General features: G+C 38.8%; 1 protein-coding gene across 2 annotated transcripts in view; it reads left to right on the top strand.

Moving 5' to 3' along the window:
• Nucleotides 1-19,335, top strand: part of JAG2 (jagged canonical Notch ligand 2) — a 68,449-nt gene extending 49,114 nt beyond the window's left edge. For both annotated transcript variants that reach the window (XM_072930492.1, XM_030275125.4), the window contains 15 exons: nucleotides 235-408; nucleotides 2,753-2,903; nucleotides 3,186-3,350; nucleotides 3,922-4,035; nucleotides 5,057-5,170; nucleotides 5,547-5,660; nucleotides 6,547-6,663; nucleotides 7,324-7,351; nucleotides 8,209-8,294; nucleotides 10,492-10,605; nucleotides 10,807-10,922; nucleotides 12,178-12,423; nucleotides 12,859-12,990; nucleotides 13,976-14,132; nucleotides 17,034-19,335. In XM_072930492.1, coding sequence (XP_072786593.1) covers nucleotides 235-408; nucleotides 2,753-2,903; nucleotides 3,186-3,350; nucleotides 3,922-4,035; nucleotides 5,057-5,170; nucleotides 5,547-5,660; nucleotides 6,547-6,663; nucleotides 7,324-7,351; nucleotides 8,209-8,294; nucleotides 10,492-10,605; nucleotides 10,807-10,922; nucleotides 12,178-12,423; nucleotides 12,859-12,990; nucleotides 13,976-14,132; nucleotides 17,034-17,506 — 2,301 coding nt within the window. In that variant the 3' untranslated portion in view covers nucleotides 17,507-19,335. The remainder of the gene's footprint in view (nucleotides 1-234; nucleotides 409-2,752; nucleotides 2,904-3,185; nucleotides 3,351-3,921; nucleotides 4,036-5,056; nucleotides 5,171-5,546; nucleotides 5,661-6,546; nucleotides 6,664-7,323; nucleotides 7,352-8,208; nucleotides 8,295-10,491; nucleotides 10,606-10,806; nucleotides 10,923-12,177; nucleotides 12,424-12,858; nucleotides 12,991-13,975; nucleotides 14,133-17,033) is intronic.
• Nucleotides 19,336-23,573: the final 4,238 nt, after the last annotated feature.

Here is a 23,573-nt window from a genome sequence, read left to right as displayed (position 1 = left end):
ACTGGTTATGAGTTTTATAGTTTGCAGTTACAGTTTGATTAAATGAGTTCAAATGTTAAAAATACAACACCGTTCTTACAGACTCTTGCACCCATTTCACACACAAAAAAAAAAGTTCTGTGGTGCTACTGCTGTCCGCAAATCCAGTAGACAGAAGTAACTTGAATTTTTGTGTGCAAGTTTTGTCAATAAACTAATCCTTCTACTTTTGCTTCTTTTCTCTGCTCTGCAAAGGATGAAGTGAATGGTTACCACTGCTTGTGCCCTCGTGGTTTCACAGGAAAAAACTGTGAGATAGAAACCAACGAGTGTGAGAGCAACCCCTGCCAGAACGGGGGCCGCTGCAAAGACCTGGTGAATGGATTCACTTGCCTGTGTTCCCAGGGATTCTCGGGAGTCTTCTGCGAGGTGAGGGCAGTGCAGGCATTACTGAAATGCTTGTCATGGGCTGAATTCTTGAAAGAAATATATCTCTGGGTTTAAATGGGAGTAACCCAAGGCTGGAGCGTCACTGCCTATCGTAGCTGTTACCTGATACTCTGAATAAGCAAATTTGTTGTGCAGTGCTGTCATAGTAGCTGGAACACTTGAATTTGCAGCCTGATAAACTGCAAGTTGTATATAGGTGTTGGCCTTCCTAAGGGTTTTAAGGCTGCGAGTATTCCTTAAGCTTGAAATGTTTTCTCTTGCAATTTTCAGGACCTGTGTCCTTTTTTTGCACTGGAGTGCTTTAGGTTCTCATCCTAATAACTCTGAGGTACATAATTGAATTACCCTTCAAGTAATCCTACTGCTACTGTAGGAGTAGAATAATTATATATCAATTATTTGTATTATATTTAATGGTGATGATTAACATAATTACTAAAGGCAGGCAGATAGACAAGTATTGGCTCTCAGAACTTTGTCTGAGAATTTTAGGAACATGGAGTTCTAGTGCTTAAGGACTCAGATCTGAAATATTGAAGTCTTAGTGGTAATTCCTAAAGTATTTCATGGTAAAGAAGATATTCCTCTTTTCTAAGGAGGACATTAGGCTTTTCAGTGTAAAATTACTTTGCATTAAGTATTCACTTTCTGGCTTTTGCTGATAGTCAAATTCATCTGGATGTTATGCTTAGTATCAACTGGAGGCACTAGGCTAGAATTTTGTTGGATTTGCTCCAGATTTTTCTGTAGAGGATATTGTAGTGGTCTCTCTTAAACACTGAAGTAATTTTATTCTATGTTATTTGCATCATTAAAGAAGTAGTGCCCTCATTTTATTCAAAATTTAAAAGGACTGCAGTTACAAACCAGTTTAACCAAACTGGTGCAGCACCTAATAGCTCATGAAGTGTTTCTGCATGAGGATCATAACTTCAGTGCTCTACTCTGGGCTGATTCATACAATACTGTGTAATTAAAGTTTTAGCAAATGTGCTTGAATAATAGGGGGAGTTGGCTGCTTGCCTTGTGCGCTGCAGGAAATATCTACCATTGATTCCAGATGCTGAAGTACCAGCTACTGAACTTGCATTGGGAAGGGGAAATTTACACTAATGGAAGGAAACAAATGGAGACATCTGATAGAGGAGATCTGAGAATCTTTCTCAGACCATAGCTATTTTTTTATAGCTTGCTTTGAATGCTCTGTGTGAGAGCACGAAATGGTTTGCTAAAAAATTTCTGTTGTGACTGGAATTGTATGTGCTTCTCTGAATTAAATATTTAACACCATTTGTGTTCCTTCTCCTTTGGCTAGTTTGGCATTTTTGTCCTATTTAGCTACTGAGCTGCTAAAAATAGGGATCAAAACCCCTATTGGACTTAATTTCATGTCTGTAAAGTTGAAAGCTATCTTTCTCCCAAGAGAGACATGAAGAAGGAAAAGCTTGACTAGAGGGGAGAAAAGCCATCCTTAAGAAAAATAAGTTGGAGGACAGATACTATGATGTAAAAATATCCCTTTTGAGGCTGCTTTATGGATTTTTATAGAGCATCACTAATCAGTGATCTTGTGTGTCAGTCTAAAGCAGAAAGCAGCAGAATTGTTTTGCCACAACAGTGTCTATGTTAAACATACTATGAAGGCAAGGTTTAAATTTTGTCTGGATCAGATGGTCAGAGTTCAAAGTTTATCTCCTGTAACTGTAAATTGGTGTGGTGATGGTATTTTTTAAAAAAAGGTCCTGAGAAGCTGGGTTTAACTAGACCTACTTTGAGCAGGAGGTGGGAAGTAGCTGACCTCTAGAGGTCCCTTCCAAGCTGTATGGTTTTATAATAAATTCTGTGTTAATTGAGATGGGAAGAGAATTTGCTCTAGGGGATGGGATTTTGTTCAGGTTCGGTGTATTTTAAGTCACTTTCAGAGACAAAGCTGACAAGTGCACTGGTATTTAACTTGCCTTGTGGCACTTGGTACGTGGGTGTGAAGGACAAAGAAGTGACTTATAATGATCCAGAGGAGTTGCAGTAAGGTGTCTCCTAATGGCTTAAGTAATTATTCACTGAGTTATTGCAAATGTACTTATTCAGCCTCCTCCAAAGAAGTATTTTTTTTAGCAGTGTCAGAAATGCTTTGTATTAGGATAGACTAAAGTATGCTGAAGTTTCTCTGTCTTGCAATGGGGAATGCAATATTTATGATTCATAAACCTTAAAACTTGAGGTTCCTTGTACATTAGCGTAGTCTGTGTCTCTGGCAAAGCAGATAATGCTGCTTACTTCTGGGAAATGAAGCAGCTGCTGCTAACTGTGGTCTCTCTTACAGATGGATATTGATTTCTGTGAACCTAACCCTTGCCAGAATGGGGCTAAATGTTATGATCTGGGAGGAGATTATTACTGTGCCTGCCCTGATGACTATGATGGAAAAAATTGTTCTCATCTCAAGGACCACTGCAAGAACAATTCTTGTAAAGGTACCTCTGTTGTCCATAAATCTATCTTGATGGTGGTACATTTAAAAAAAAAAAGCATTTTGGGGAATAGTTTAATGCACAAATGTTTTATTGTATTTACTTAGACTTCATAAAATAGTGAGGCAGTGAGAGGAACTGCTCTTCATTTATGAAGATCTAGATGGTAACTTATAGCCAACATAAAATTTTGTGATTAGTTTTAATTTTTATAAAACTTCTTTTAAAACTAAAATCTGGTTGGTGATGCAGATCATTAGTCTAAAGACCTCACTTCTTTTTCAGTAATAGACAGCTGTACAATAGAAGTCTTTACTAACACTACCCAAGAAGGAATCCGTTTCATTTCATCCAATGTTTGTGGGCCTCATGGACGGTGTATTAGTCAGCCAGGAGGGAATTTCACTTGTGCCTGTGACAGAGGTTTTACTGGAACATACTGTCATGAAAGTAAGTAGGAGCTTGTAAAAGATTATTCCTTTTGCTCCAAATTTATTTGAAAGTTTATGTTATGAGGCTTTACAACGTAAAATAAAACATTTAGATTTCAGTAAAGTTCCATAAGGTGCTGTTTCAGGTGTACTGCTTGAAATTGTTTATTCTAGTAACAGTCTCTTTAGTGGTTTATACTTCCTCTGTGATAGAAAACTGGGTTTAGTCCAACTTCAGTGTAAATGTGTCTATATCCACTACCTTTATGTACAATCTTACAAGACACAGATTTCTCCAACATGAGAATACAAAGAGGGGACTAGAACTTGTATTGCTGGTCTGGGTGTTTTTAAACCCTTGGATATTCTTGCCAGGTAAGCATAATGCTCTGGTTTGACTTGACTTGCTACATGAGAGACAATACAGCCAGAAACCCTACTAGGCTTGAAAGCAGATGTTTGAGCCTTTCTTTTGTATGTACAAATGCAGTAATAACTTTGTGTCTCTAGGAAAAGCAGCACAAGTGTAGATCACTCCTCTGAGTAGGTGAAAACAGCCCTGAGCAATAATTGTTGACTTTTTGTTGTAGATATCAATGACTGTCTTGGGAAACCTTGCAAGAATGGTGGGACATGTATCGATGAAGTTGATTCATTTAGATGTTTCTGTTCAAGTGGCTGGGAAGGAGAGCTGTGTGACACAAGTGAGTACTGCTCATTGTTGCAGGGCCAAATGATGCAGCTTTGTTGTAACAGAGATGGTTGGTATGTGCTTAATAATGGGGTAGTTTCTCTGTCCTATAATTGAGTCCTGTTTGCAGAAGTATTTTCAGAAATAACTTCAGGTAGCTGTTCTAAAAGCCTCAGCTCCTTTAATAGGAACAGAATCTGATTCTTTGGTATAGTTCAGCATTTATTTCAGGAGGAGAAATTTTTTTGTCCTGGGGATAGGCAAGAGTGTTGGCCAGGAAGTGAACTAGGCCAGTTCATGGTTAAGACACCTCAGAGGAAACTGCAGTTGTTTCTTTTTCTGCTCTGAATGAAGCCTGTTCTAAAACATGATGGCAAGGACTTGCTGAGACTTATTACAGGACATGCATCTGTTAAGATGTGAAATACATTTCTGAGCAGCTTTTGGCAGCTATTGCTGTCAGAAGAGCCTTTTGTGTGGTCTAGATGAAGTTTGTTCTGGAATACTTATCTTCCCCCTAATAAAATGTTTGTCTCAAGTGAAAGGAGCTTTCTCTAAAATCCATAATTGTGTAAATGTGTTTAATGTGTGCACATATGTATGTATGTGGTTAAGCCACCTCTAATAGCTGTAACAGTGTTTTAAAACAGAACAGAAAAAAGGAACCTTAACTGTCTCTCTCATCTCCCAGGATGTCCTGTGCTGGGGCTCCTTTTCAGGACATTGTGGTCCCTACTAGAAAGTTCTTTCTAAAGTTCAGAATACAGCTGTTTGTAAAAACAAAGCTACTTTGGTGCTTTACTGAGAAACCATACTAAATGGTCCTTCTAAGCTGTCAGAAACTCATAATTCATGTTGTTCTATATTAAATCAGTGTTTTCCTTGCTTGTATAAAGATAACCTCATAATAATTAGGATTGCTGTCTTCCTAGGTAGCAAAATGTATTTTCTTTATAAAGAGATTTTTTTTTTTCTGTTTTCTCATGACCTTGGCTGGGCTAGATCATCTAATTTGAGTAAGTGCTTTTTTTTAGATTTCAATGACTGTTCTCCTAATCCCTGTCACAACGGTGGCCGATGCATTGATTTGGTAAATGACTTCTATTGTGAATGCAAGAATGACTGGAAAGGCAAAACTTGTCACTCACGTAAGTGTTCCTTGCTTTGATCTTTAGATTACCCGAAGATTTATTTTCTTCTCGTGGGACTGGAGTTCCTGAAATTTAAAATAAAACAATCACAGTGAAAAAATAAGTGTACTTTCATTACCCCTTCCAGTTTCCCAGTCACAAAATGGAACATTTAAAAAATATATTCCTTCATGTAGTGAAACAGTTTCGTGAGAGGTGTCCTTAGAGTCCATTCTTTGGGTTGTTTATTGTAATACAGCAAGTGGAACAATGTGTTTCTGATACCGGTGCATTTAAATACAAAGTCTCTTTAATTTTGTGATTAAAAAGTACCTGTTTCTAGCACTCAGCAAGATCAATGGAGATTAAAACTGTTTTGTTGGTGTGTGTGTAGGTGAATACCAGTGTGATGCAAACACTTGCAGTAATGGTGGGACATGCTATGATGATGGAGACACATTCCGCTGCTCATGTCCTCCAGAGTGGATAGGAAGTACTTGCAACACTGGTAAGCTTTTAGAATTGTCTACAGATAAAGCCAGAAGAAGCAGAAAAGTGTTTAAATAATCAACTGTTTAGTAAACAGACACACTGTTCTGGCTGGCTAGTTAGTTCAAAGCTGTTCAGTTGGGTGGTGACTGAAATTTAGGTGATTTCTTCCACTCACCTGACATGATGCTGATTTTTAGGAAGCTGTTTTCTCGCTTCTTATATTTTCCATAGTTTCTCTACTAAGCAGTTTTAGAAAACTTGGACTTTTCTACTGGTCTTTAGAGGCCCTGTGTAAAGGTTTTTCTGGGATTGTAGTCCCATGTTTGGCTTGAAAAGTCCCAAGGTTTCTGATCATGAGGTGTATGAGCAGGCATAATGAGGGTCTTCCTGGGAGATTTGCAGAGTTAATGCCTGCTGTAGGGAACTACTTGATTTTTTTTTCCCCTTTGGAGACTGAATGTAGTGTCTGTGGTGCATCTTTCTGAAAATGAAACTTCCATTACGATCAGGAACTTGAATGAAGACAATTTAGTATGGTTTTTCATACAATTGCAGCTTTTAATCCAAACCTGAGCTTGAAATACTAGCATTTTATTGCAAAGAATTCCTCACGACCTGGGTAACTCACTGCCAAAGTATTAATTTAGCAGTACTTGAAAAATGCTTACACAAATGGGACAGAAAACAGGTAATTATTTTTTAATAAAATGTCATGGTTCAGTTAAACAATTGAATTGGGATGATGATGAAGATGGGTGAGAGACTGTCATTGATTGAGTATTTCTGGAGTTTTTTTGATCTTTTTGTAAGTTTTTTACTATTAACTTAAGTGCTGTTTAGGATTGTGACACTGAGGTACTCTTTGTTTTCTGGGCTAATAGACACTTTTTCTATTTTCAAAGCTAAAAACAGCAGCTGTATTCTAAACCCTTGCATGAATGGTGGAACGTGTGTTGGCAGCGGGGACTCCTTCTCGTGCATATGCAAAGAGGGATGGGAAGGACGCACATGCACACAGAGTAAGGCTTTTCTCCTTCCTTCCCTGCATCCCCCTGGGATATTGGGAGTGTCTGGCAGAGAGCTGTTAACTGAAACAAAGCAAGTTTATGGGGCTCATGTGCCAAAATATCTGAATCATTCCGAGTGGGAGGTAGGTAAAGAAGACGACACTCGAGTAATGAATGAAGAGTTTGTCATGCTGCTTTTTGCATCCAGTCCCTGCCAAAATAAGACTCTCAGCCTTCTATAAAAATACAATTTTTGGAAATATGTGCAGAGTAGGAAAAAATACTCACAGAAATAATTTTAATAATGAAGAGTATCTGTAAAGGCAGGCAGTAGTGTATAAGCCATTTTCTCTGAGGATAGCAGTTAACTACTTTGGCATACCAAGACAATGAATTGGTTAGGTGGAGTAAAGCCTGCAACTTTGATTTTTATTTTTTCCCCCAAGGTGTGAAATTGGAGTGGGAGGAAAACACTAAATTTGATTTCTGTTTTTATGCTGCCTACTGCTGATATATATGATAATTGAACTTTTTTTGAAAGTGTGGAAGAAAGCATTCAGTTCTGTATATTTCTCTTTACTTATCAAATATAGTGACTTATGAACTGTAGTGTTTATATTTTAGAAAATAAACTGTGCCACTATTTACACTAGCCAATATTCTTTTTTCTAGACACCAATGATTGCAACCCTCATCCATGGTAAGTACATGAACTCCAGTCCTATACCTATTGTGAAAATACAAATGAGCACAGTAATACAAATTAATATTACAGATTGGAACTAATTTAACTCTAAAATAATTGAAGCCAGCCTCTGTAAAATATCTTATAACCATTTTTTTGGCTGTGCCATATTCCTTGACATTTCTTGACAGCACCAAAGACCACGAAACAATCTTGAGTTGATTCATGTATGAACAAATAAAAGTCTTTCAGTGTAGTCTCCATGGTGGAACTGACCAGTAAATTACAGTGATATGAAGTGAATCACATACAATAACATTTGAAGCATTTGTAATTGCATAGAGTAAAAAATGAGAAATCAAAATCTGTAAGTGTGCAGTAAATGATTTTAAATAATATAAAAATGTCCTGTAGGACCAATTACTATGTATAAACATGTTAAAAAAACAAAACTGAATTTTTGGGAGATAAAATGAAAATATTTTAAATACAGAGGCTGATATTTATCATTGAAGAGGAGAAAAAATTTATGTGGATGAAACAACCTACCTTATCTTTCTCAGTTGTCCACTCTGATGCCATCATCTGTGCTTCATGTATTCAAAAAACAACCAAATTTGGAAAACCTTGGCCTTTCTTTGTATTCCTTTGAAAGTGCTGTTCTACCTCGTTGAATTCTGTGGATGTGCTTCCTCATGCTGCTGGTTAACTATTGACTTGCTGAGCAATATTGTTTATCTAGCATTATGCTTTTGATCTTGATAGAAATAAATTGTCCCTCTAAAAAGCAGCAGAAGCTTTAATTAACGAAGCTGTAATTGACCAATGAAACAACGTAGATGGCTTTTTAACCACACTTTTTTTATTTGCAGCTACAACGGAGGGATCTGTGTTGATGGGGTGAACTGGTTCCGATGTGAATGTGCCCCCGGCTTTGCTGGTCCTGACTGCAGAATCAGTAAGTACCTGCATGGGTAAAGACATGGATGGTTGTACCACTCTGCACAAATTGCAAAGAGCACCTGGTGACCCTTTGTACATTAGCTCAACTGAATTCCAAATAATGAAGCAGAAGCCACCTGTTAGCCATGTCCTGATACCTTGTAAATAATAGCAGGTTATGGTCTGTTACTCATTTCATTAAATAGCACTGAAATGAGTTGGCTTAAAGACTCGATTGCTGGATCTTCTTGGATAATTCTGATGTTTCTGGGGTGCTGGCTTCATAGAAGCTTAAATTTTAAATATTTCTCTGTTGATAAACATCTTGTTGGTAAAGATGATATATCTGAATGTGTTCCACTTAATGTAAGAAACCAAAATGCACTGAGACATTCCAAATAGAAACAAAAACATTGAGTGTAGTGCTGGCACATGAGTAACAGAAGTATGATAAAAGTCTTTCAGAGCTAGAAAACAAACCTGTTACACTGCAGTTATTCTGAAGTGTAGAGGCCAAAAAGAAGGAGAAAAACAGACCATAAGAGTATTTTGAAGTGTTTGGGGACAAAGATGGGGGGGGGGGGGGGAGGGAGGGGGGCGGTTTGTTGTTTGGTTGGTTTTTTGGGTTGTTTTGGTTTTGTCTTTTTAATGGAATGTTACCATTTTGACTTGAATGAATATATACTTTATTTTACCTTCTACTTTGGAAGATCAGACTTTGAATCTTCTGTAGGCTCAAGGCTTCTGGGCTTGGTCCTTCCACTCCATCAGTATGGTGATGTGCTTTCAAGTTGAGACTTCATCCTCATTCTAGCATAGAGCAAACAAGCCAGCACGTCTGGTTGGAGGGCAGCACTTGTGGAAGCATCAGCTTAGGTGTCTCAGTACAGAGGCAGGCATGGCAGAGCACTGTGTATTTAGACCCAGATACCCAGAAAAGGATATTGAATTCTCCTTGCTGCTCTTCTTCCCCTTAAGGCTAGGATGTCACAAATACTGTGCTTTTGTAATGGAGCTGCAGACATTTTTTTACTTGTTTAGACTGGTATAGATGGAAGGAGCACCTCTGAAAAAAATGCCTTTTATGGCTGATAAAGAAACAGAGCTAAATCATCTTTTTCAGCATACAGAGACTGGAGAATCTTAAACCTATATAGTGTGAAGACAGGAGGGAAGAGTAATTAAACTCTGAAGTTTAGATCTTAGTGCACTTTTGAAGGAAGTTAAAATAGAACCAAGAGCCCTTATGTATCCACTGGATTGTTTTGCATTACCTACAAGTGTAGCAGTCTCACTACTGCCATTTATCATGTTCATTTTCAAAGTCCTGTATTTTAAAATAAGCTGATATGATGTATTGGACCAGAACTGGTGTTTAAACAGTTTTCTCTGGGGTTGGAAAGGGCATTCATACTCAATGGAAGGAAACATTTCAAAAGATGCTTTGGAAGACAGAGGTTCTGGTTGAAAATGAAGCAATTGGTGCCTGTGGCTCACAATTTGATGATCTGGTTTCTGCTTCATAAATCAGTATTGGTCATTTCCCTGGAATAACAAATGACACATTGCTGTCCATCTGAATGGACCATGCCTCCCTGCCTTTTTCCTTTGGTTTCTGTGGCTAAGCCTCTGAATCTTTGAAGGTTTTGTTAAAGAGGCTTTTATGCTAAATATCTATGTATTAAATAAATCTACTCACAATTTCAAGGTTATTAACGTTTATCAAATGTGTGTTACAAACTCAACTGTCACCCTTCTGCCTTTTGGTCACTTGTATTGCAGCAAGTCACTTCTTTGAGCATTGTTGAGCAAGATCGTTGTTCAGCTTTTGCACTCTGATATTGATGAAAACACATGCTTTTCTATGAAACCTAAATGTCCGAGATTAGTGTCAGAACAGGATGTAGGACTTGTTCTGTAGCTGCATGTGGACAGGGCATTAACACCTTCAGCTGTCCAACACCTCTGCTCTGTGACACGAGTCAGCATTTGACTGCTGTTTTGATTATCAGAACTTCAGTTAGGGTGCAATTTTGAGAAATCTGTTACAGGTTATTGCTGAAATGGCAGAACTGTTTAATTACAAGATAATTCTGTAGCCACACTGTCCTTTGCGTTTAAAGAAAGAAGGTACTGTTAGATTAAACCTCAGTAAATTATTAATTACAATGTCCTGTGTCCTTGTCACTGAGTTTTACCTATTTTCTGTCCAGATATTGATGAGTGCCAGTCTTCTCCTTGTGGATATGGTGCCACCTGTATAGATGAAATAAATGGATACCGATGCACTTGTCCCCCTGGAAGAATTGGTCCTAGATGCCAAGAAGGTATTCTTATATCTGCTATCAACCTTTACCCAAAACACAGTAGGGCACAATGTAGCCAGTATAAAGTTCATTTACAGTTGTCCGATATGTAAGGAGCAGTAGCTAATAGATTTAATTTAAATTTGTATAGTATTTATTATATAACTTGAAGAGATGAAGTGTCTGAATGTGCTTTTTTGGTTTTTGTTTTTTTGCCTTTAGTGATTGGAATTGGAAAGCCTTGCTGGCTTAAAGGAATGACCTTTCCCCATGGCAGCAGGTGGGAACAGGAGTGCAACAGCTGCCACTGTTTGGATGGACGCATTGACTGCACCAAGGTAAGCATTTTGGCTTATTTCTTAAATTCCTGTGGCTGAAACAAACTCGTGGTTCTTCATGCACCAGTTAGTCTTTGTCTTCTCTAGATTTCCTTTGGTTTTTTTTTCTTAAGTGGCTTCCTGTAAAAGTAGTTATGGATTATCTTTAATATCATAAGTTACTGTCCTGCTGTCAACCTGCTAGAACAGGCTCTCTAGACCATTTGTTGCAGAAAATAAAACATGAGCTGGAATAAAGGATAAATAAATCACACTGCTGAAGCTTTGCAAACACCGTTTTAGAACTCCTAATTTTGTGAAATGTGAGTTCCAAGGGGGGAGTACATGTAGGAAGAAATATTTCACTGGGTATTAACTGCCTTTTTGTATTGTTCTTCAGTAGCTTTATGGATTGACAGCTTTCAACCTTTGTATATTTATTGTGGACTAGGTCCTGGTGATTTTTTGACTGAGGAAAAGCAAGACCTAAAAGCAGATTGAACATGTGCCTTAAATTCAACTCATCCATGTGTGGTATTAGGTTTCTTCCATGTGTAATGGGACACTTGCACTTTCTTGCTGACAATTGTGTTTTAAGAAATCCCTAATTTCCTAATAGCTGTACAGTACTATGTAGGATCTTAAAGGCTTAAAGGTGGAATTGTGGAGTATCTTGAGTTGGAAGAGATCCCCAGGGATCATTCAAGTCCAGTTCTTGGAATGGAGCTGTGTTTGGAAATTTGCTGCACCCCAGTAATTTATGGGTACCAACAAACTGTTACCTTTTGGGAGCATGGTTGGAGTGGTTGTGCTTATCACCAAAGTGCATCAGCTTTTAACATATCCAGCATTCTCTGGCAGGGGTCTCAGTTATGAATATTAAATTATTCTTTGTGGTGATATTCTATGTTATATGTGATATTCTATATAATATATAATTATATATGTATTATATATATATATTCTTTCTACATTATAGAAGCCTAGAGGACTAGATTAAAATTAACACTTAAATTTCTGTATAACTCAGTTAAGTGGGACAAATCCATAAACTTCCAAGGAGATATGCTCAGTCAGTGGTTTCTCAGATTATCTCTGCACAGGTTTTTACTCTTGTGTCTGTACTAAATGTCCTCATTTCCTGGAAGAGCAGATCCATCTGCTAATAGACCTACAGCAATATCAAAAGACAGATATTTTTCTGTGAAGTGCTTATTTGTATTTGATGCATGAGAGCAACTACCTGCAACAGTGCTTTGTTCTTTTTAATTCCTAGGTGTGGTGTGGAAAAAAGCCTTGTCTGTTACACAAATACTGGGATAATTCCAATAACCAGTGTCCCATGGGTCAAGAATGCCAGGAGAAGTATATGAAATGCTTTCAGCCACCGTGCACAGACTGGGGAGAATGTAGTACCTCTGAACCTCTGCCTGTCAATATCAAGTGTCTGCCTAATTCCGGGTACTTGGACAATGACTGTGCTAGAATTACTTTAATTTTTAATGGAGACAAAGTCCCCCAGGTGAGAATGGAATTCTTAATGAAGTGTGGCAATATATGTAGGGATCTATTCTATGTCACAGCATGCAAGAGTAAGGTTTCTAGTATGTCTCCTTGCTATTATAAGCTTGGGAATTTTATTACTGGACTCCTGTTGCTCTTAATTGTCCTTTGTCTAAAGGGTGAAGCAAAATTCAGATTTGTACTGAATAGTCTATCTTCTTGAGTCTTGAAGAACTATTTACATTTCAAGATAGGCTCAGACTGTACTGACATAATCATGCAATCTCAGTTTTTTGCCCTTCATTCCAAAACCCTGTACTTTACTTTTCTGCCCTTTCTTGCTCCCCTCTTTTCTGCCTGCATCAGTTCTTAGCAACTGCAAGAACTCTGAAGATCCTTATTTTTGCATGCAATTTTTTACTTGAACTAAAATAACACAACTTGCTTCTAACAGGGCACTACAACAGAAAATATCTGTTCTGAAATCCGGTATTTACCAGCTACTAGGACTGTTTCTAGGGACAGAACTCTGATAATATTGTGTGATCCATCTTACTCCACAGAGAACGCAGTGGAAGTTGCTATTGTAAGTATGAGACGTGTGTGTATATATATACAAATATGTTTTCTTATTAGTTTTTGCTGGGGAAGAAGTTGTTCAAGCTTGTTTCACTTGAATGCAGGTGGAGCAATCTGTGTCCCAGTCTTGTCTGCAGAGCAATTTTGTGATCTCACAATTTCCTACACTGCCAGAGAGCTGAAACTGCAGGTTTTGTTAATGACAGATGGCTACTACAAGCTCATGATAAATTACTCTAAAGACCAGTTCAGCCCAAATTAGTTAACAGGTGCCTACTTGTTCTGTCAGAAATCTTGGGCTCTTGACCTTCTCAGTAAGGAGATAAGGTTACAGGTGGCTGGATTGTTCTTGTGAAGAGGTGCATTTAGTGCATGGCTGCTTCAGGGATGTTCTTTAAACATAAGGTACTATGTGAGAAGTGGAAGAAGGTGCAAGTCAAGTAGATGAAAGTAACTGCTGCCCTAATGAACAACTTATTTTAGATGCATTTACAGTTCAATCACTCCATGCCTGTGTATAACTTGGTTTTCAAGAAATCTTCATGGTAAATGTTTATCCAGGCAGAAGCTGGACTGTCTGTCTCTGCTAGTACATGCTGAGCCACAATGCAGGGAGCAAAGTGTATGGTATAAATAGAGCAGACTGTTATTAGTCCAAGCTTCTATCTAGATAATCCACATGTCTTGAACTGCTCCAAACTATGACTAAGTTTAGCTCATCAGTTTAAGTAACATGGAAGTCCCTGTCTATCCTTTGAGGTATATTAAATTAAGAAGTAGGTGTGCTACCCACCAAGTCTGACACTGCATCTGCAGTTTGGGTAGAGCCAGCCATGCTGTTGCTGTGGTAAGCTTTTACAGAACTGTTTGTAGCTACTGTCAGGCAAATTCAACTGAATGAACTTAATTAAGATGTTGCTGGATTTAAAAAGTACGTTTCCATGGTTAGATGACTGCAATAACTTCTTGCTTTCCCCCTTCACTCCCTTTAGTCCTTTGTCCCACACCGAGATGAACAAGATAACAGCCTCATTCAGAATGCTGCTAATACAATAGTAAATGCCATCACCAAGCGACAGAACAGCACAGTCATGTTGGCAGTAACTGAAGTCAAAGTCGAGACCATCGTTGTTGGGAATTCATCATCAGGTAAGGTTCCAATGCATACCTCCTCTGTGGTGTGTTTTTTGTTCCCCTGCTATCAGACTTCTCTTATCTTTCTTTACATGTTGGAGAAAATGATCCATTGGGTTGTGTTTTTAGTTGCTGTTACTAAGTGAGGAGAAAGCAGCTTTGAGATCAAGATTCTGTGCTTGTGTGCTAGTTTAAACTTAACCTCATCCCTAATGTGATATGCCCAGATACTCTTGCCATGGTTTTGGCTCTGACTTTCAACCCAGTTCTCCAGCCCAAGCACAGATTTCATAAGATCAGTTGTTGTGTGCAGTTCCAATCCTCTCCAAATTCCCCTCCATTAACCTTAAGCCAGCCTCTCAGCCCTTGATGCTGCTGCACTGAGGCTGTGAAGAAATGAAAATACAGAGAGAGGGAAGGTGTGGTGTGATACCAATCTCTTCTGAAGTGCTCGTGTGCTATTTATTTACTTTAACAAGAGCTAAAGATGTCTAGTTTCTTCCAATACTTGGCCATGATGTAAAACTTCACTCCCTTTTTCAACATGTGTTTCTCACTAGTGCACAGCTGGCTTGAAACGTAGCATTTGTTCCTCTTTCAGAGGATATGGTGTGATTGGAGACCTTTATCTCTGAATGCTGGCTCTCCAAGAGCTGTGCCAAACTGAGCCATTGGAGGTTTTGCATGCCTGTGTTCCTGCCTGGGGGAGGCAGGATACGGGCTTGTGGAAGACCGCTGGTAGGCTCAAGTTCAACTGAGCCCCATAGTGAAAATCTTACAATGGTAGGAGGCTCTCCGAACCTTTTTCCTAGACCTCCTCAACATAATCTTCTTGAAGATCTTCCATCCATAGTCTAAACAATTAGGAGATTGCCTGGTTCCACTTCCCTTGCATTTTCCTTCTAGGAAATGCCTTTCATCTGTTAAAGTCTTGGCAAATGCTCTGCTTCCTCAGCTCTCCTGAAGGAGTGTGCTTGCCTTAAACAGCAGTTGTGTAGAAGATAAGGATTTGAGGTGGGATTTTGGCATGCCTCAGCCTCGGGCTTTTCTGATTGCATATTAAATTCTAGGGCTAAAGGGCTGCAGATTATTTTGCCTCCCAATCTATAAGATTTAAAGATTCTCCCAAAATAGTAGATTAATTTGGGTTCTCTTGCAAAATGGTTTCCAGACTCCTCATTTTAATGAGTGTTCAGTATTGACCACTTGGCCCCTAGTTCTTTAAGTGGAGCTGTTATGAAGCAAACTGTAACCTGGTTTTGTATTTTATTTGTTTTATTACTGCCCCTTAATTGGTTGAGGTGGGTGAAAACCTATCAGAAAGTGTGTTGTAAAACTGTATGTGTTGAGAATCTCAATTCTGTGGGATGCTCAAGTGTCTAGGTGGAGCTGATAATTTAGATGCTTCATTGACTTCCTCTAGTTTTAAGAAAAAGTAGTCTGAATTTGGAATCTGTATGCCAAAAATTCTGCATAAACAACCTGTTACTAAGTGAACTTCAATCCATGGTCGTATGATGAAATAATAGACGTGATAGCAGTGAGAATGCAAGCTTTGTATTCTAATCTTGGAGAAGCTGTTATGAAGTATTTGAAGTATTTCTCCCATTCATGATTTAATGTTAGGTTGCTTATGAAAAATCAGGAGAGAATAGCAGTTATGTGAGTACAATCCTTCCCATAACTGTTAACATGCAATTTTGAGATCCCTTGAGGGCCAACCATGTTGGCAGTGTACTCACCTTCCTTTACCAAAAGGAAATGTTTGAGAATGTGTCACATTCCACATAAGAATGTGCTCAGGAGGCACTTGAATGTTGGAGCAAAGGACTGTGGTGTTGAAATATAGGTTGTTTTTGTATAGTCATTTCCAGGTTATTCTGTAAGCAGATGTCATAAAACTGCTGAGGGAATTTATGTTTGGATCAGGCATTAGAGTGGTGGGTTGACAGCATTTGTCTGCAGAGCTGTTGAACAATCCCCTTGCTCTCTACAAAAACAAAGCACCTCATCTATTGTTGCCCCTTACCATGTGTGAGTTTTTGCTTATCAAGAACAGAAAAAAGCTGTTGTTCTCTCCTAGCTTTACAGCTCTTGAGGAAGGGGGGCAGAAGAAATCCAAATATACATAAAATTTTCAGAAATATTTTCCTGGAGAAATAATCTGTGTCTATGTGGCTGGGAGAGCACTGTAGTGAGGTTTGGATTGGGAGAGTGGAGAAAAGCAATTACCTCAACAACTTTTGTTTGTTCATTGAGCAGTGAAGACTCTTCTGCCTAGGGCAAACATTCTGGTATTTCATCCTGAGGTAGAACAGGAACTTGCTGAAGAATGCATTACCAATTTGGTTACGTAGTCCTAACCTGGATGTTTTTGGAGATCATTGTTACGTAAATGTCTGTAGAACTAATGATAAAGGACTGTTCTTTCTGATGATAAATGCAGGAAAAAATATTATTTTGTACTGCCACTTGTACCACTAAATAATATTTGTGGTGCAAGTGCCAGTACTTCTAGAGCAACTCAGGGGCACAGTACTCCATTGTCTGCCGCCTAAGAAAAACCTTATCCTAGCAGGATTACTCAGGTTTTCTCAGCCAACTTTGTGTAGATGCTAGAGAAAGGTGCTATTTACTAAAACCAGTTTGTCTGTTGGAGGGGACAGAAGATCTCAAATGCAGCTTTCCTCCCTCATCATTATTCATGTAAAACTAAACTAGTAAAGAGCACTTTCAGATGGACTTGGTGCATTCAGGCAGTTGTACTGTGCTGTAAAGACATCTTATTTCCTTTCTTCTAAAAATGGTTCAGGGGATCACCTGTAGTCAAGTATGGATCCTTCTCTTGCAGATGTCCAGTGCTATATATCTTGTTCTGTTAACACAAGACTTTATTTCTTTCCATTTGCCCTCCAGATTATTTGGTTCCGATTCTTTGTGCGGTATTTAGCATTGTGTGGCTGATCTGTATAATCATCTGCGTGTGGTGGACTCGGAAGAGAAGAAAAGAGAGAGAGAGAAGCCGTCCTTCCAGAGAAGAGGGTGCCAATAACCAGTGGGCACCTTTAAATCCTATAAGAAATCCTATAGACAGATCTTACAGTAACAAAGACATTCGTTATGAATGCAAAAACTTCATATCTCCTCAAAAGAGAACTTGTGATGCAGTGGAGGAGTATGTAGAGTATGAGGAAGAGGAGGATGAAGAGGAGGAAAGAGATGAGGAAATGGACAAATTCCTCTCTCACAAACTCGCAAAGCCTTTGCCGACAAAGGTGTCTGACACATCAGAGAGCAGTCCAGTAAAGAAATCCCATCAAATAGGCAAAATGGACAACAGATCTGTAAAAAATGTGAATGCATCAAACTTTGAAGGCAGTAGAGACTAACCTGTATTTGGGATGTAGGCAGACTGCGCCTGCGCTTGCTGGGGAGGGGAAAAATTGACATCTCCACTTTGCATCAAGGACTAAAAATATCTGGAGTCAAATGTTCATAGTTTCTTTATTTTGCGTAAAAAAATAAATAAAAATAATAAATAAAATTTATTTTGTTTCTTTAGCCTTGTATAAATTATTCAATGACTGTCAGATGAAAAAAAATGAGTAATCTTTGATAGTTGCTATTTTTGTAAAGTTTACTTATAATACACTCGCTGTGTGGCAGAGGAGAGGTTGTATTTTCAATATGTGTAAAGTTTATTACAAAAGACTGTACACTGTTTACAGAATGTATTTCTTTTTATTACTTGCTCTAATTTAATGGTGGCTTTAAAACCTCCTGGTTGAGGAAATTGTGTGAACTTTAAACTGCTTTCTTGACTTTGAATCTCTATTAATGGCAGCTCACTGCACTTGTTACGTTAGTAGCTTCTGTAAGATTTTTTCCAAATTTGCCTTACACACTTTGTAATAGGAACAAAAAAAAAAATTATAGAGATCTTTCAACTGTGGTTTAAAAGTGGCCTTTTTATTTCTGTTGAATTATTTTAGAATTGCAGTATTGAAGCATGTGACAAGTGCCTTGAGATTAAACTTTTTCTATAGCAACTGTCAAAGACTGCCATATCAATATAGTAAAATTGTGAGAACTCTAGGTTCCCCAACTGACACAGTTTATTTTCTAATAGTGAAAGTGCTTTTTTGTAAATATGTACATATTAAATGAATCACTCTGTATATTTGATTTAATAAGTTAAATATTTTGGTCTTTTTTTTTTTTTTACATGTCATTCCTTTTAATTTATGTTGCAGAAAAGGAGGTTCTATGGCAGTTTATAAGACTTTTTTTGGTATTATGTCCAGATTAGAAAATGATGTTAATACAATCAATGTTAGGAATCTGTTGGTCATTTGTATTTACATAGGAGCATAACCACTTACATGTAAATAGATACAGAAATGTTTGTTTATCCCCATGTTTGGCCCATCTCAAGAACACTAACGGGTGCATCTACTGTACAGTACCAACATAGAGAGGCATTGTTTTTTCTTTTGTGAATATGTTAATTACATGTGGTATTACTTTTTTTTGCGTTTAAATACAGGCCTAATGAAGGGAACAATATTTTCCTCAGTCTTGTTTCTGTTGTGCTTTATTCATCTTTCGCTCTAAAGGGAAAAGGCTGGCAAGCTCAGAGGATGGGAGTACCTCAGTAGAAATGGTTAAATGTCATGGAAGACTTATGCTTTTTTTTTTTTTGGTAAGGCTTTTATTATTGCTGTTAACTGGGCAAGACTATAAGTTTATTTTAATTACTGAAGAAGCATAACACTACATACACCTAGTTACCCTACCACTGAGAGGAACGGATGTCTGAGAGTGTAAACTCTGGCCCACGAACAACGTAAACATGAATGTTTTGAAACCAGTTATTTTATACAGGAATGCAGGATTTGCTTTGCAGGATCATCTGTTTTAGTACATTTTTTTGACATGTTCTTAAAAAAAAAAAACCTTTCAGAAAAGAAACTATTTATTAAAGCATTTTATAATGATGTTTGTTGTAACTTTTTTACTTGTGCTAAATATTCAAAACTTATTTTGATAACCTGGTTAGGAGTTAGTTTAGAAAAGGGTACTATCCTTCTCATGTTCCCCAGTATAATCCTGAGTATTTAAACCAAAAACACTTTTTTTCTGCTACTCTTGTAACTTTTTGTACTGTAATGCTGCTGTCTTCCATAATCTAATAAAATGATTCCCTCATTGTGTGTAAGATACTTCAGATTGTTGTTTGCTTTCGAAGCGTTTGCAGCTCGGATGTGAGCAGGCTAGAGAGAGGAGGAGTGAAATCCAGGTTTAATTCCCGGTACTTCCCGTAACCTGAGCGCCGACGCTTGCTGAGCTGTCCCCATGTGCCTTAGGGACGCCTCCAGCTCTCCCTGCAGAGCACCAGGGCTGTGTTCAGCTCCCAGCAGTTGCACTGGATGGTCCCGTGGGTCCCATCCAGCTTGGGCTGTTGTGTGTGCTCCACGTCTGTTCTGCAGTGCTTCTCCTCCTGGCTGCTCACTGAAGCCTTCTCTGAGCAGAGCTTGGCTTCCTGGGGTGAGAAGAAGGCTGGCTGAGCATGCTGGGGCCTGAGGAGGTGTCCTTCCCCAGCTGAGTTGGATTTTGAAGCAGTTCCTTTATTTACTATGCAGCCATTCAGAGCTTTTACATGCAGTGCTTCAATCTCAGTTGAGGTTTATTCCTGTTTCTGTAACAGTTCCTTTGTATACAATGTTTTGTGTAGTAAAATATTAATTCCTGTAAGATTATATGGAATATAAAAGTTGAATTTTTCGTAGTAGCTATCAGCATCTGAGGCAGAATTGTAGATTTTAGTAGAGGTTTTACTCCAGTTATCATGCAGCTACTTTTTATTGCAGTATTTGCTTGTCTTTATCATGACAGAAACAACTCTCAGCTGAGTCAGTCCTCAAAATCTAATTTTGTTATCTTTCTCAAAAGGAGATACAAGAGCTTTATATATGTTTGGAATAGGTCACTGCTGTTCTATCATGTAGTCATGAGCTGGCTCACTGCTCCCAAAGGTGCTAATTTTGCTTTTTCCCAGTACTGAAGCAGCAAGGGGGCACACCAGTGGTCATCACCCACTGTTTAAACAAAGGGACTGATCCTGTGTCCAGGAGTTGTTCCCCTGTGGATTCACAAAACCACCACAGGCAAGTTGTGGGAATCCAGGGCTTCCCTCTGTCTGCCCTGGCAGGTCTGGGACCCTGGCAGGGGTCAGGAACCCCCCTGGACAGAGCCCTGAGAGACACTGTCTGTGATCTCTGTCCATGGAAAAGAGTTTTCAGTCTTACAGGATGAATAACAAGCTCTGAGTGTTTGATATAAATAATAATTTAGTGTGGCACGGGTGCAAAAGTAAAATTTTAGGATTCTAGATTAGGGGTTCAGAGGGGACAAGATGGAGGAAATTGGGTGTGTCTTGTCCTTTTTCTCCTTCTTCATGCCCTCCATGTTTCACTGTGGTGTTGGCATTTTTCTATTGGTTTAGGCTGGGGACACACTGTTCAACGTAGATGATAGATATTGGCACATTATTGTAAATATAGCACAGGTAGTTTGTGATATATAATGTTTGTAACATCCCACTGAGGAGTGTTACATTGGCACATTATTGTAAATATAGCACAGGTAGTTTCTGGTATTTAATGTTTGTAACATCCCACTGAGGGCAGAGCCCCACACGCTGCCCTGCAGGACAGAGCTGCGGCAGGGCAGCAGAACATGTTAGAGATAAACAGAATAAACAACCTTGAAACCAGCACAGATGAATTATGGCTTCTTCTGCAGAAAGACAGACTTTCTACAATCTCAGAATCATCAATACCCACAGATTCTGACAGCAAGTGTTCAATTTCAGAGTGCTCTTTCCCTGCCAAAACCAAGAATTATTTGATTCTTCCTTCATGTGACGAGTGGGTTATGGACACTGAGATAAGTGAAACAAGATTAATAACTTAGGAGAATAAACAAAAAGTAAACTTTGATTTGCAGAAATAAACCTTGATGGATTTTTTTCAGATCTTATTCTATGTTGCTCTTAAAATGCTTCTATGTCTCCACATGCCTCATCTCACCTTATTCAGTAGTTTTGTTTCCTCTTGATTTATTTTTACAGGAGATGTTGAACTCTTGCATCTCAGCTCCTTGCTGATGCACATATGCTAAACATTATGGTGCTGCCAGAATCCTCTCTGTTACAAGAACTACATAATGAGGCAAACTAATAAATGGACTCTTGTGATTTTTCCAAGCAATGAGTAGTTCTGGGTTAATTTTTCTTCCCTGATGCTCTTTCCAAGACCTGATGTTAACCTGAAACACCTGCTGAGCTCAGGGGTTTTTTTTTTGGCCATGTACTGTTGTCTGGTTTGTTCTCCAGCAGGCCAAGTAATTATTCCTCTTCAGGTCAGACTGCCTGGACAGCAAGTTAAGGTATCCAGCAAAATAACTCACTCTGCCCATACCTTTTCTAGAACAAGCCAAAGGTTGAAAGGCATTTCAATCATTGCCTTGAAAGATGCAGAGGACATCAGCTGCAGTTCTAGATGTGAGGAAACTTAGACAAAAGGGATGGGGTTAGCATGTAGCAACAAAATTTCAGAGAAATTTGTGTTAGAGATATGATGTGTGTGACTGAATTGAACTCTCTCATTGTTAGTGAGTGCTGGTGGGTTGTCCCAGTGCTTTGGATGGGGAGAAGAGGTTGTCTTTGCTTTTCCTCCATTCTCAAGACTAAGGCTGGTGCTTGTATCAAGCTTAGAATATTTCTCTTGCTGAGCAAAAATTATGTGACTCTCTGACTTGCTCTGTCCAGTGCTGCAAAGCAGTCCCTGACTAGTCCTGTGTTCTTATTTCATCACAGGTGGTGAGGTAAAGAATGAGCTTATAGAACAGTAAAGGAGCAAAAGGTCCCCTTGAGAGTGACAGATTACTAAATCCTTCCAAAGTCCATCCTTGTTTCTGTATGACTATGTGGAACTCTTTGCTTTTGCTCTGTATAAATGATGCTCTGTATATTTTTTCAGTGTGACAGGGACTTAGTCTAAGTGCAAAAATTCTTCTTCAACCACTTGATTGCAAACATGTGCTTGCAATCAAAAGTTTACAAATGAATGTCATAGATAATATTCCAAAGTCAGAAGTTTTGGGGTTTTTGTGAGAATTATTAAGTTTCATAGTTCATCGGGTCGCCTTTTCCCTTGAAAAACTAGATTGCATCCATCTAGGAAATCTGGATGCTTTATACTAATCTCCTTTATATATTATATTTACTATTTCTAGAGCAAGAAGAAACAGACAATGTACAAGGCAGTGTGCATTATAAATGAGCTGAACAGAGACCCACCTGTCCTTCTTCAAAGTCAATAATCTGGGATTTTCTGCAGACATCCAGCACGATTTTGTAGAAATCCTTCTCAAAGGATACTTTGCACTGTCTTTATGAAAGGAGTACATAAATCAACTGCCTTGAGGGACCAATGAGCCAGTCTTTAGAAGCTCAGAAAAAAAGCTCTATTTAATTTTTTTCCCTGGCAACAAAGCTTCTTCAGTTTTTTCTAGATGGGAAAAAAAAAAAACCATAGAAAACTTAAGCAATATTGAGGACTTGTCATGTTTTCAGTCATATTAACATACTCCATCTATATTACTCTTTATAACCACTGAGACACAAGGAATGAATGTGCTTTGCTGAAGTCGATATAAGATTTCTTGGTTTCCAGTGGTGGATAAGGCAGAAGGATCACTTTGCAGGTGTAAATGTGACATTTTGTAAGGATGCAAGACCATGATTAGGGAGACAGGATGTTTTCTGACCTTTGGGTTCCCAATAGAGGCTGTTGCTTTCACATATTCTGGCAAAAAAAGAACCAGACAGCCAACTAAATGCAAATCCTTCCGCCCTGTTGGGTAGGGAGAGACTTGTTAACTTGTGGGTCTTTCTCAGCTGCTATCCTATCTTTTCTCCCACCCATCTGAAGGAGGCTTGGGTTGGAGGGGACTTCTCCCTGTGGCAGATTTGCTGTGCTGATAGGCTGTGAAGGGAGGCTGGGCAGGGAGCTGTGGAGCAGGTTTGGAAACTGCTGTGGCAGCGGCCTCCAGAAGGCCCTTTGAAGGCTTGGCCACCTGCCTGCAGGCATAACTCTGGCATAACCCCACCTGTTCATTAATGAAGCCCCACCTGTGGGTGGAAGTTGCTCAGCCAAGAGCTGTACTGGTGCAGATCAAAGGTCCATCTACTGCAGCATCCTCTGTCCTGCAGTGGCCGGTGGAAGATGCTCACAGAAAGTGCAAGACAGCAGCAAATGGCAGCATGAGCCCTTCTCAGGTCCTTCCAGCTCTTTCAGTCAAGTTTAGCTCTCAGATCCATCCAGCTCTTTCAGTCAGCAGTTTAGGGTCATATGTGATAGGCACCACTTCTCTGTAGCATCATATCATCCT

This window comes from Taeniopygia guttata, chromosome 5 (assembly GCF_048771995.1).
Source record: "Taeniopygia guttata chromosome 5, bTaeGut7.mat, whole genome shotgun sequence".
In the NCBI taxonomy this organism is placed as follows: Eukaryota; Metazoa; Chordata; class Aves; order Passeriformes; family Estrildidae; genus Taeniopygia; species Taeniopygia guttata.
Note: the sequence above shows the minus strand (reverse complement) of the source record. Positions and strands in the feature narration are given on the sequence as shown.